General features: G+C 35.1%; 1 protein-coding gene across 1 annotated transcript; it reads right to left on the bottom strand.

Moving 5' to 3' along the window:
* Positions 1–5,297: 5,297 nt before the first annotated feature.
* On the bottom strand, positions 5,298–8,492 carry LOC144545125 (cytochrome P450 81Q32-like). Its single transcript, XM_078293704.1, has 2 exons — positions 7,553–8,492; positions 5,298–6,073 (listed from the first exon to the last, which is right to left on the bottom strand). Exons 1-2 carry the CDS (start codon positions 8,456–8,458, stop codon positions 5,459–5,461), a joined length of 1,521 nt encoding a protein of 506 aa, XP_078149830.1. The 5' UTR covers positions 8,459–8,492; the 3' UTR covers positions 5,298–5,458.
* Between the last annotated feature and the right edge of the window lie 6,190 nt (positions 8,493–14,682).

Below are 14,682 nucleotides of genomic sequence, written 5' to 3'. Positions count from 1 at the left end.
TCGAGGTCTTTTCTCGAAGAACTAACAATGATAGTCTTTCGATCGATGATTATAGAATTGGGGTAGTTGCAATCGTACCTAACAAATGGAATTATAATATATATTTGCAGTCAAACTTCCTTTTCTGCATTTAACCCTCTATATATATTCCAGTCAAAAGGAATAGTCAATTCTAACCGGTGGATGGATCTGCACGAACATAGTAAATTATATTAATGCATAGTCACAGATAATTACACAAGCCTAAAATCAAGCCCAGTGCGTCAATTGAGTAAAACTTGGGCCAAACTATGTGTCTAATGATATACTAACAATTACTTAATTGTGCTCCTCAATTATAAAGCACAACAACTAATTTGCATTATATGTTGTTGAATTTAGGTTTCTCTATAGATAAATAAAAAATCAATGATACTAATTCGAGTGGAAAGTGACCCAAGAGCAAGAGAAAATTGTTTTTTGTGAATAGAAATAGAGAAGAGAGATAATTAGAATTACCAAAATGCCCATGTGGAAGTTTTGATTACCGGCTGGCTACTCTTAATTTTTTTGCTTGCAACAATGCACTTATGCACAACTCAAAGTTCTTAATTATCATTAGGTACACACTACAATTTTCAACAGAATGTTCGGTAGAATTCTAATTTTTAAACTTTTAAATATTACCAAAAAAAAACAAATCAATAGCTTAAATTACATTTTGGGTAATGCCTTAGTCAGAGTATTTGGTAACGGGCTAGGCCTATCTTTTTTTGGGCTTTTAAATTATCTCCTATAGAGATGAACCCATTTCGGAGTTGAAGACAAGCGGGTTATTTATCAGGTTTCAATTGTTGATTATTATTAGTATCACAGCATGCAAAAACAAAGCTTATAGCATAATATAGAATCGAGACAGGCCTTAATTCTGCGAAATTTCATATTTTCTTTCTCTTTTAAAAATACTGCCATTAAAAGCCTTGCAAATCCACAAAGTGGCAAAGACACATAGCTCCCATTTGAGAGGTCATAGGTTCGAAAAATGTGTTGGATGGCTTGATTCTCAATCCATATTTTTAAAAAAAAGAAGTCTCGCAAATCATATAGGACACGGCTCGACAAGAAGACAGAAAAATCTAGTTTCAAACCCGTACAAAAAAATTTAGTGTCAAACCCTGTATTATAAAAAGAAAAATAAAATAAGAAACAAAAACAATCTGATATTTTTATTGAAAAAAAAAATAGAAATTAAATTCACGGGCAAGAACAGTCTTAGTCCATCGTGGCCTTTTAATTAATGAGGTGGGCTATTAGAAGGATCAGACAACACTCCAATTTATAGGTTCTTCTAATTATCTCAGTCCTTGGTGAACCTGTAATGAGTCTCTACAGGCCCAGTAGCTCACCGTGTCTGAGAAAGCTCCGACAATCATCCATAACCCGTGCAGACTGACATATTTACGATCTTTCAAGAGGGAAAATCACCAGATTTATCTAGATTATATAATACTTTATCGTCTATATATTTTTATGTTACAAGGTTAATTGCTAGTATAGTGTACCCATAAAAATTTTAATACCTTTCTGTTTTTCCTAATTATTCGTGTAACTAATTATTAACATAAAAATAAAATAAATTGTCAATTGATTTGAAGATGGGACTATACAGGAAAGTTTACTACCAAATCCTTATATCGAATTTTAAATTCTAGGGGTGCTAATACTGAAATACAATACATATTCATTTTTTTTTTTTTGTTTAATCATACCAAACTAGTTTCCTCTGAAATCTCTGATTCTCAATTTGAGAGCCTCTCACAGAGACCTCGCTTGGTGATTGAAACATATGTTAGTTATTCCAACATAGACTGGCCTAAGTTATTTATGTTTTTAATGTTTTAGTTACATACGAAATGAATGTAACAAAATGAAAATTTTAAATTGTTTACCTTATGTTAATAAAAAAGCTGCAAGATGGCTGTCATTAATCTATAGCTACATTAGATACATGGATACATTGGGATACAACACATATTCTTTTTTCTTTTTCTTTTTTAATTATACCGAACTAATTTCCTTAGAAATCTCTGACAGCTCAATTTGAGAGCCTCTCACAGAGACCTCACTTGGTGAGCATGTGGTGAAAGGTTTTGGTGGCATCTCCAAGCTATCAGGATCACTCTGTAGCATCTCTATCACTCTACTCATGGATAGGCAGTTAGATACGCTCGATTGAATGCACCACAAGGCAACCTTATACAAGATTCCTTCTATTTCTCCAAATTGTACAACACTATTGTGCAAGTTACAATTATGTATCTCGTCTGCAAGTTTGAGTTGCCCGTAGATCCATGATGGATAATAATTAAACTTGGCTCGAGCTCTCTGCATGATTGTTGACGTTTCTTCTTCCACTCACCATCTCCATCAGTACCATCCCAAAGCTATAAACATCTACCTTGTATGATATTACACCAAAGGCCCTTGATACTAGCTCGGGAGCTGTATATCCGGGTGTACCCCGAACCATGCTTAGTTTAACCAAGTTGTGATCTCTGGAGTATAATTTGGCAAAGTCCAAAGTCTGCAATTTTTGGTGTCAGGTCATGATCCAATAGGATATTGTGTCGAAGTGCAAAAAAAAAAAGGTTATATGCTGATTATTTCTTATAGGTACGTGCATGATTGTCTTTTCTGAAGTAATTTCTTAGGTGATTGGCAAGTAATTAAGGATTTATGAGTGACAGTTCAAGTTATGTCTCTCAAGTTTACAGTAGTCGATAGATGTTAACAAACATTAAAAAAAGGTAGAAACTTTTTCCATAAATATTGTTAAAATCAATCTGATTGGTGCGATGGAGAACATTTATATTAAATGGAGAAGGCTCTCCAATCCCACATTCATATTTGGCGTTGTTACATATTTCGTATACTCAGAATCAGAATGGGGATTGGCATGTTCTCTATTGTATCTGAATTTGAAGACTTGATAAGAATCAACTAACTCAGATTTTTACAAAATGATTTGTTTTTGTGCTAAAAATATAAACAAATATATATATAAAAAAAACAATCAAAAAGCCTGAAAGAATTAATTACACATTGGATTGAAAATAAAATATTACATAATTGATAACGATGCTTGACTTTTAGTTGTATATGTGTATGTCTTATAACTGTTATTTGTTAGCTTTGTGCATGGCTTGTATATTGGACTCTGGCCTTGACTTAATCATGTTTTTCTATGTAACAATTTACAAATTTGACTCTTCCATTATGATTTATGACCACAACAAAGTAAATTTGTACAAGTTGAACATCTTGGGCCTTTATACCAATATTACATATTGGCCCTAAGTTTCTTGCAATCGCTACATGTTGGGCTTATAATTTCTTACTAGTACCACAAAGTGGGGCCATTATTTCTTAGTTCTTACAACAATGTGTTATATATAATTATATATACCTAAACTCATTTTTTTCTCTCCGTTTTTTTTTTCTGTACAGCATGGAGTCAAAGTATAATATTTAACAAAAAATGTGGAATCCATATTGATTAAGTACAACTTAATTTAGTCTCTTTTTATTTTTCATTTAACGATCATGCATATGAGAATTATATATTCTCCCACATTTCGTACACGGGAATCAAATTACAAAGATCCTTAACTCTAAACCCTCAATGAAGAACAATTAGTACAGACAATAAACCATAGAAGGAAAAAATCGGAATCGGAATCGGGATCGGTCTTGACCGATTCCGGTTTGGAATCGGTGAATCGGCCAATTCGGCTCGGAAAATCGGAAAAAATGATAAAAATATAATTTGTCAACAACTTTTGTTTAAACAAACGATTACAATCAAATAATTCATTAAAAAAATATAATACAAATATTTCAATACTTGTATTTGAACATTTCAATACTTGTATATAGTACAAATTACAAGGATTATATATAAATATGGTTGTGTTCCTAAATAAGGCTAGTATGTTGGGGTGGTAGATGTATGGACCTTAATTTATTCAAGAGATCTAGAGTTCGAATCACTGTTTCAGCCATTTCGATAGAATTGGATCATCTCGGTTGAAATTTGACTGGAATCAATACGTTTTGGCTGGAATTTGGCCGGAATTGGGCCGTTTCGGCCGAAATTTGAGTCTAGTGCATAACTCGGTTAGAAATCAGATCGGTACTATCCAATTCCGATCCGGAATGGCCGATTTTTCCTTCTATGCAATAAACGTAATAAAGAAGTTATACAGAGGAAGTTGCTTCTAAAACCAGTATCTCTGTTCAATATCCCTCTGGAAGGCTAAATTTTTTTTTTTTTTTTTTTGAAAACTTTCGCAGAAGCTACGAAGTCGTGAGAGAGAATCGAACTCTCGACCTTCGGGTACAACAACCTGAGGGGATACGTAATTCTAAAGTCGCGGTTTGACCAAAAAAATTCTGAAGTGACTAGTACTCGTCAAATGCAAGAAAAACCAGCTGAAACCATGTCCAAAGGCCCAGAGATGAGCAAGACCACAGTTATAAACCTACTGCCTCAAAACCAAACCCAAAACCATGCTCCTGGCACCTTGCCAAGTTCAAATCTGAAGAAAACCGAGCAAATGAACAAAGAGATCGATGAAAACTAGAAGAAGCCAAGCAGAAACCCTAGAAACTGGGTTTTATTGGCCAGCGCTGCCTCTAACCACCGCAGGCTGCCGACGACCTTACCATTGTGCTCATGGGAGCAAGGCAATCTCAGCCATCATATCCCCTGAGCCAATGGTGACCGGAGACGACCGGACCACCAAAGTCATGGCCAGGGTAGAAACTCTGACAAGCCTCCATCAGAATAGCACGAATTTTGAAGCAACTGGAACGGTCTGATCCTGGCTCAAAGAAGAGTTCATACTCCATTTTGGATTGTTTATTTTTTGTTGACACTTTCATTGTTTTTCCCAATCAAATAGTATAGTTGTTTCATTGAGTTTCCAGGTGATACTATATCTCCGAAAATTTTATACTCCCAGTAATTTTTTTCAACTATATCTCCATGCTCAAATTAATCCATCTTGGAACTTTTAACCCTCATATTATGCAATTATGCCTGACAAATTTTACCTTACTTTAGAAATAAAGCTATTTACCCTTGCCAAATGTGAATTCTTACTATGTACTGAAAAACTGCAAACTAGCATTTCAAGGACATTAATTTGATATTACTCAATCGAAAATGCAAGTATGTAGGCTTCACTTGAAAGAAAGCTTACCTACATGACAACAGCATATATAGACATTAGTCATACCATCCTGTAGTAGTAATATGCAACACATATATGATAAATTTATTCCTAATACAGAGAGTTGCTTATATATGAGAGCAAAGAGTCATTGCTAATTATTACACATAAGAGGAATCAATCTGATCGATTCTCATTTAAAGACACGGAATGGAATTAAAATTGAAAATTGAAATATCTTTAATTCATAATTCAGATAGAACTTTGATCATGACTTGGCGCGGGCGGTACAGAGCTTCCAGTGGAACAGCCATGGGAAGTGTCAAGCCAGCACCATCCGTCAAATCAACAAGCTTGTCTCCGACTCTTTCCCAGTGAAAGCACTGGATCAGGGTCCCTAATATCATAACCATTTTGCGCATTGCAAGTGCTTCTCCTGGGCACCTTCTCCTGCCCATTCCAAATGGTATCATCCATTTGTCATCTGCATTTCCTTTCTCAAACCTCTCAGGCTTGAACTTTATGGGTTCGTCCCAGATTTCAGGGCTCCGTTGAATATGGTATAAATTTACAAGAAGCATTGTTCCTGATGGAATTTCATAACCTCCGATAGTGACTTCTTTGCTTGATTCATGGGGAATGAGAAGCGGTCCTGTTGGGTAGATGCGCATGGTCTCGTAGAGAATGTGTTGGAGGTATGGAAGGTTGGTCATGTCAGATTCATCTATGAGTCTCTCATTCCCGACATGTGCATCAATTTCCGATACTGCCTTCTTGAGTACGTCTGGGTTGTTAAGTAGATTTGCCATTGCCCATACTAAGGTAGTGGTTGTAGTTTCAGATCCTCCTAGCAACAAGCTCTATATGAAGATTTACAATGAACAAGATTTAGTACCAAGCAAAAAAAAATAGTAATTTCCAACTGGCCTGTAAAGTGATACAATACCTTTCTTTATTCTTTACTCTTTTCTATTTATTCATTTTTGTCCTCTTTTTTATTATATTAAGTTAATCATATATAATGGGTCCGGCTAATTTGCTGCCGGCAGCATTTTAGCCGGAAGTGTTGCCGCCCTTTTTTATTTTTGTGATGTTCAAATAACAAATCCAAACCGTTAGATATTTAATCTATATTATAATTTACTTGGAGACCAAATTTTACATTTTTGGAATTTTTTTTACTATTTATTAAGCTGTTTTGAAAACTGTTGATTTCAGTAAATTTTTGCAGCATTGAAATCAACGGTTTTCAAACCAACTTAATAAATAGTAAAAAAATTCAAAAAATGTAAAATTTGGTCTCCAAGTAGATTATAGTATAGATTAAACATCTAATGGTTTGAATTTGTTGTTTGGACATCACAAAATAAAAAAAAAGGCGGCAGCACCGCCGGCAGCAAATTAGCGACAGCCCATATATAATAAAACCATTAATGACTATTAATTTGAAATGAAAAAAAAAAAACACAAGTGGTTTTGTGACCAAACCGAAGCCAAACATATCTCTATGTCTGTTTTGCTTCGGTTTGGTTTTTCACTGTGGTCCAATTTTTTGATTGTGGTCCAATTTACCTACAGAATATTTTATTATTAGGAAACAAAATAAATAAATTTTTAAAAATCTGAAAATTATTTGAATATTTCGGATCACAAGCAAAGCCCCATATATAAACTATGGCGCCCACCAAGCAATAAAAAAAAAAAAAAAAAAAGGAACACCACGGTTTATTTCATCCCGACTCCAATTCAAAAATTCAAAGGACCATTCAGGAATGTATTATTAGGTAAATACTTATAAAAAATGTATATATAAAAATCTTCTTTGGGATGTATTTTGGAATAGAAAAAATTACACCGTAATCAAATACGGTTCCGTCACGGCACGACATGAAACGTGATCCAAGTCATGTCTTAACTAGGGAGCCCCGTGTTGTGACTATTATTTGGAAAACTAGCAGAGCATGCGAACTGATCTAGTCACGATGCGCTCAAGCACATGGACGTGACGCGAGTATACCGTGTTGTCACCATCCTTCGGAAAATCGACACAGCAGACCCCATATTTTTTCCAATTTAAAAAAATTATTTATTTTATTTCCTATTAATGAAAAATTTGGATTGCACTATGTTTCTCTTGTATGTTTTTTTTTATTTTTTCCTTCCTTTATATGTATCCTTCCTTAATGAATGTGGATGAATTTAATTCAAGAAACTTGGTAAAATAGCATGTGTTTTCATGCTTATGGAGGAACTGCTCTGGTGTTCATATCTACAGGAAAGTGTTAGATTATGTGGACAAATGTATAAATTACAGAAAAAAAAAAAAACTCGGCACTTACTATGCAAATATTTCGGATAACTGAATTACTGTATTTCTCAGGATCATCTTTCTGCAGCTCTAGCATTCTGGCAATCATGGTGTTCCTATTCTCAGCCCCTTCTTGCTTATGCTCATCGATCAACTTCTGTGCCATCATCTCATTCACATCTGTCAATTCCTTCATTCTCTTCATGACCCCTTTCAAATCAAGCATTCTAAAAATGGGCAAGAAATCCTCTATATTAGAACCTCCGCTCAGCTCAAACCAACCCTCCACCGCTTCTTTGAACCGTTTCATTTCCTCGTAGTTCTTTACGCTTTCACCACTGAACCGCCTTCCAGCTATCATCATCATGGTCACATTCAGCATCAACTCTAAAAGGAAATTCTTCACTTGGAGCTTTTCAAAGACGTTGGATCTTTCTAATTTTTCACTTCGGTTGTGAGACTGAAAGAGCCGTCGGGCCATGTCTCGTACCTCCCTTGCCCGGATATCTGAAGTGGCTTGGATCCTTTGATTTGACAGAAGCTCCACTGCTGAAATCTGGCGAATGCTGCGCAAGTATGAACCATAGTTGGCCATGGGAATTGCGTTAGGCAGCATGACAGATGACAGCTGGGGTCGATTTGCAAATGCCATATCATGTGTTGTGAAGCACTGCTCTGCCAAGGTTTGAGAAGAGATAACGAGAGCTGGACGGGAGCCAAAGTGGAGAAAGGTGGCCGGTCCATAACGGTTCGATATGCCGACAAGTGCTTGGTGCAAAGGTGGCTTTAGGAGATGTAGGTGGCCGATGAACGGCAGTGCGGGCGGGCTTGGTGGGAGTTTCTTCTTGTTGTTTCTGTTTATATTAGAGAAAAGGGTTTTGATGAAAAGAAGAATGGCAACAGAGAGAAGGATGGTCCAGGAGAAGATATTTTCCATCAAAAATGATGTAGCCACTTTACTTCACACTCTAGTGTGTGTGTGTGTGTTGGTGGGGGGGGGGGGGGGGGGCGGGGGGCGGGCTGTGTTGAAAGGAATAAAGGTGCGAACATAAACATGTGTTTTAATGAAATGAATACATCCCATTCACTTCTCTATTACTGATGTAATGTATTATACATTAATTATCATGGTTTTTCTGTAGACCCCTGTTGTTTAAGTTTTTCCGTCTCTTAGCGTTTGGTTTCATCTAACACCCAACAACCGTATTGTGTTATTGTCTTTTGTTGTGTTGTGTATTATATTCCGTTTTGCACGTGGGGTGGTACGGTAAATTTATATTTACACAGCATAACTTCATGATGTAGATATTTACCCATCAAAAAAACTTCAAATTAGCATTTTTGATTAAAAATAAAAATAAAAGGAGAGTTGAATGTAAACACAGTTTGAGTGTAAGATCTACTGAAGTTGTACACACATCAAAAACTGTCCGACCACAACAACAAAAAAGAAAAAGAATCTACAATTTGAATTTCGATTGTTGGCACTTTAATTATAGCAGTTTATATACCGGACCAGACATCATAGTTTAAAATTCAAAAAATCACTAATGAATGTATTATTAGATGAATACATATAAAAATTGTATATATCGAAATATTTTTTTTGGGATGTTTTTGGAATGAAAAAAATCACCGTGATTGGTTATGGTTTTGTCAAAGCACAATACGTACGATATGTAACCTAAATCTCAAATTGTGACTTTCGTGTTCCGTATTGTGATCATTCTTTAGAAAATCAACACAACATGTGAACTGGACTAGTCACGTTTGATCAGTACCGTTAGATCTTGATGGAAATTTAAGTTAGCTTATTATTATATGACCCAAGTCACATGTCATTGTCATGTGTTGTCCTCGGAAAATCGACATGTCATGTGTTGTCCTCAGAATATCGACACGGCACGCGAACTGGTCTGGTCATTATGAAAACCAAACAAAATAACCCCTATTGATCTATTTTAAGACATAACACAAATTAATCAAAATCTAACCGAAGTAGGAAGGAATAAGCTACAGTACGAGTATTCGCATAACTGGGGGTTGTTTTGTACAGCAAGAAGGACAACATGCACATGACAATGACATGCGAGTCATTGTTAATATGAGATATTTTCATCTTGAAGGAAACGTTGTTTTTTGACATGTGACTTGGGTCATATAATAAGGCCCAACATTGTTAAGGACCACATGTCATTGTCTCATTAATAATTAATTTTCCTCTTAAGGTGAAACGTTGTCTTTTGACAGTATTCTCGTGACCCAACATTGTTAAGGATAACATTTTATGTTAGGGATAAAAATTTTATGAATTTAATGTCATGGGTTTAATTTTTTTTCAAATGCTACATAATATATAATGTTGCTGGATTTGTAAAATGTTAGGCTGAAAATATAGTTTTTCATGGGAGGAATGTCTCATAAAATGCAAAGACAAAAATATTGTGTCTACTTTTTGCGAGGGAAAAAACATTTTTGTGATGATCGTCCATCGCAAAAGGTCATTTTTTTATCCTGCGAAAAGTGTCTCATTCTTGTTGTGACATGAACCTAAAGGAGGATTCTCTTACACATTTTGTTTTTTGTTTTCTATTGTTGGCACATGATCTCTTAGACTCTTGCACATATTTTTTTTTGTTTTTTTTCTATTGTTGGCACGTCTAACCTTTCAAGTTGAACGGGCTTGCTTGTATATATTGGGCTTGTAACTGCCCTTTGTAATCTTCAGACCTTTTGACTGTGCCTTTAAATTTGATCTCAATTGATTTATGCTAGCCAGAGTAAATTTTTAGGAATGGAACTTCGGTCTCAAAAGAATTTTGACAAAAATAATCTCTGAAAATAGACTTTATCTCCATCAAACCTCTTGAGAACAGTGGGTTTAAGGCCTTTGGGGGAAAAAGTTTCAACGGGCTGGGTTTTAAAACTTTAACCTTTGTTTAGAAGCGCATATTGTATAGTTGTTCAAACAAAATAGACTTTTTAAGAAGCCCTAAATCGACATTTGCACCGTAAACATAGCAAATATAAAGATTACCAACAAAATTTTGAATACAGGAAAAACCAGCAACAATAAAGTGTTGTGAAAATGGGAATAATTTGGGTCATGGGTTCGGTGCCTGTTTGACCCGCTGTAAGATAATCCGTATGCACTCCTTCAATATCCGTGCATGTTCTCTTTAATATTTGTGCGCTTGTCTGATCCAATGTAACATCCGTGTCCATCAGTTCAATATCCGTGCGTGATTGTTTTACTATTCGTGCACATGGATCTTCAATATTTGTGCGCTTGTCGGACGGATGTAAAACTCATTGCGTCGGATCCAAATTGTTCCTGTAAAAATTTAAGCCTCCTTGCTCAAAGAAAATTTGTTCAGAACTACAAATGACAGATATAATTGAAACAACAACTAATTTATGTCATCGAAGTAAAACAATTTAGATAAGCATCTTATTCATAAAAGTAAGAATACTTAAATAAGCACGTACACCACACAGAAAAAAAAAATTGAAATAAAAGTAAGAATACATAAATAAGCAAACCACAAACAAATTTTCTTGAATGCAAGAATACATAAATAGGAACCCAGAACACCTCTTATATGCCAAAAGGAAAATGAGCGGTATAAATGACAGAGGCAACTCAAAAATTGATCCTGGTGCTCGGTGAGTTTGGACCTAGTAACAATACCAGCATGGGTAAGTAATGCCCGTAGTTGTGTGATAAACTCCTTTTTTTCTATGATTTTCTCATGACCATCAACATTGTCAGATGGAGCGACGAACAACAACATCTCCGCCCAAAATTCAGCCAACATCGTCCACACCAGTGATCCATCATTGGCACAATTCACTAGATCGTTGGCCAGCTTGACACCCTTTCCAACTATTAAACTTTGAACCCACATTGTTTGCAGTGCATTGTTGCAACGATCTTTTGTCACCCAGTATCCCATCCAGGGAATCCATGGCACCAATGAATGGCCAATATCTCTTTTATGACACTTCCATACATGTTTTCTGTCGACTCAATCTCATCCCCCCTTGGTCCAGAAAAATATAAAGAACCTTTTAATAAAAAAAAAAAACTGGCACTTTGGCGACTGGGCTCCGCGACGAGGTGACGAGGGCACGCGATTGAGCGATCCGTCTCCTGAGAGAAACTAGTTAGGCCTCCCTACCGATCATTCCTGATTCCGTCACTGCTGGTAAGAGCTCTGGAAGGTTCACCACTAGATAGAGGAAATATCTGGACAACACTAAAGCTACGTTTTGCTCCTTGAAAGGATTGTTACTGTGTTGTGGTGCAGGTTTTTGATGGGGATCAGTAGTTTGATCAGGGGACGTTTCCTGGTGGTAGAAGAGCATTGTGGCGATGTGCCAAACAATGATGGCTTCTGTGATACTACCATTAAGTGGGCAAGCCCAATTTAAATGTTCCAATTGTCAACCATTGGTACAGCTGGTGTTGATTCTTGGCGTGAGAAGTCGGCTATCGATCGTCAACTCTCAGAACTCCGAGTTTTCACAGCTTAAAGATTCTGTTAGTTGATGAATTGGAGTACCAAAGATTGAAGAATGAAGTCGAAATAAGCTTCCCAGGTGAATTTTATTTTAACCGAGTTCGAGTCTCGTGCCCACGCAAGTTTTTCATCAAAACTCGATTGAGCAGTATTTGACTCGCCGAGTCATTCAATTTTCAGGTCGAGTTAGTACAAAATCATTGTCCTAGACTAATTTGATTTCTCGCCTTAGCTTTCTGTTGTAACTTGAGGTTGAGAGCAAGAAAATCATAGATATTGATTTGAGATTTCAGTTCAATTTTGCTTCTTTTAAAGAAGAAAATGGTGCCCCCAAAAAAATTGGAAAGGGCGAAGTCCCGGGCTGAGTTAGGAGGAAAAATTTTCAGTTATTTCTATGGCTAGACTTGGTGTATAATTTTGTACCATAGAAAATTTGAATTTCTAGTGGTTCATGATAAACCTTGTCCATTTTATATCGTGATCCAAAAAAAAAAAAAAAGTTCTTGTTTTGCCGGTTGAACAAAATACTTAGTCAAAGACTCAAAAGTGCGCTGGTAGGTTGAGTGACTTATTAGGCCTGCCTGGAATTCGTATCCCCTCAGGTTACCTGACTGAGTAGAATTGAATCGGACGGTCCAAAATGGATTGGCACGTATCTCAAAGCACAAATAATCCTGCCCCTTCTGTCATCCAGAATCCCGACCGGTTGAGAGTAAATCTGAACCGTCAAATAATTGTGTTGATTCAGTTACCTGGGAGGATACGGATCCTGCAGGCTGCGAAGCATTTACTGTTTTATTCTATTTAGATTTTTTTATGAGTTAGGCTGGGGTGCTATGGATAGCATAGAGGCCTCTATGCTACAGCTCAATATTCGAGTTTTCAAAATTCAAACGGTCGATCCGAACCGTTCATCTTATTCTCCATATTAATATCTGCTTGGAGACCAAATTTTACATTTTTCTGAATTTTTTTACTATTTATTAAGCCACTTTCAAAATCGCTAATCCAACGGTTTTACTGTTTTGTGCAGCCACCGTTGGATCAACAATTTTGTAAAATACTTAATAAATAGTAAAAAAATTCAGAAAAATGTAAAATTTGGTCTCCAAGCAGATATTAATATGGAGAATAAGATGAACGGTTCGGATCGACCGTTTGAATTTTGAAAACTCGAATATTGAGCCGTAGCATAGAGGCCTCTATGCTATCCATAGCACCCCAGCCTAACTCTTTTTTTATATTTAACTAGAGTGAAGGAGATGCATACATAGTGGTTTGTTATTATTTATTTTTTTACTAAAGTAAAGAATGGAATTGTACTAGATTAAAAATTTGATTTTAAGAAAATATAAAATGTAGAAATTAAACATTTTATTTCTCTTTTGTAAATATCATTCATGTTTAATTTATTATTTTATGAAATAGTCTATTTTATATTAAAATTGGATAAATTTTAATATATTAAGTAATTACACTACAAATTTGATTGTTATCCATCCGAATTTAATTATTACGAGTGTTATTAATATTAAACAAGTTTTATATTTTTCTATTTTTTCTATTTTATTAATATTAAAATGTTATCCGACCGATTTATTCAATTCTGATTTTATGGTCAAATAACCGATTTCGATTCCGATTCTGATTTTTAAAACCATAATTATGATGAAGAAAAAAGTTGTAACTCAACAGCAGAGATCTATTTCAATTGTAACGAAATATAATATTAAATAAACTAAATTAAAAATCAAATATCGATAAAATTATTAAGTCCAATTATTACATAATAACTAAATTTATAATCTCGATGCAAATTCACCCTCTAGCCCTTATTATTTAAATTAAATGTTATTTTTGTGGGCAGTATGGTTACATATTGATTTTCTCTATTATCTTAATAAATTTATATTTGAAAAAACAAAACTACTTAATATATTAGATAATTTTATATATTAGGTTATTGAATGAAAAAATAGCACATTTATATAATATATTATAAGTTGTTAGTTTGTAATAATCTAGAAGTCAATAATACGATAAATTATCATAAAGCTTTGTTCATGAATTGAATGTTTATTTATATAGCATTTTGTTGCCTTGAGTATTATTGAATTTATGGATCATTTCGAGTTCATGACTGAAATTGTGAAACTCCATAATATAGATGATATATACTCTTAAAAGTCACTGACCAAGGTAATTAGCAGGAACACTAATTACCGCGATAAGGTTAGTATGTGGATTAAAAGATGGTTAAGTTTTACAAACCACCTGACACGAGATGTCATTTTAATCACATAGATACATGTTTTAGAAACATGGTATTTGACAGACCCCGAATGAAACATTAAATAGAATTGTGTTCGTGTCATTTATGTTTTCATTCAGTGTCACGTTCTACAGTATGAGGTATTTATCGTTCCCACTGAGAAATATGTATGTGTGATTGTTATCCACCGCTGTCCGTAAAAAGCAGTCATAACGGTAGCTTTTCCATATGTATAGCTTAGCTGAGGAAGTGATAGTTTACCAAGAATACTATTTGTCCCTCGTATCTCTATACGAGCTATAGCATCACTGGGCCCCTTGATAGAGTAAGATTATCTACTAGCAGTATAATTACAAGAGTAATTAT

The sequence above is a fragment of the Carex rostrata genome, chromosome 27, assembly GCF_964058835.1.
Source record: "Carex rostrata chromosome 27, lpCarRost1.2, whole genome shotgun sequence".
Lineage (NCBI taxonomy): Eukaryota > Viridiplantae > Streptophyta > Magnoliopsida > Poales > Cyperaceae > Carex > Carex rostrata.
The sequence above is the reverse complement of the archived record's forward strand: the minus strand, read 5'-3'. Positions and strand labels throughout refer to the sequence as shown.

Bases quoted from the DNA above. Each gene is read 5' to 3' on its own strand.
- LOC144545125 (XM_078293704.1), bottom strand. From the start codon at position 8,458: ATGGAAAATATCTTCTCCTGGACCATCCTTCTCTCTGTTGCCATTCTT. The intron at 6,074-7,552 runs GTAAGTGCCGAG...ATCTTCATATAG, and splicing joins TTATCCGAAATATTTGCATA to AGCTTGTTGCTAGGAGGATC.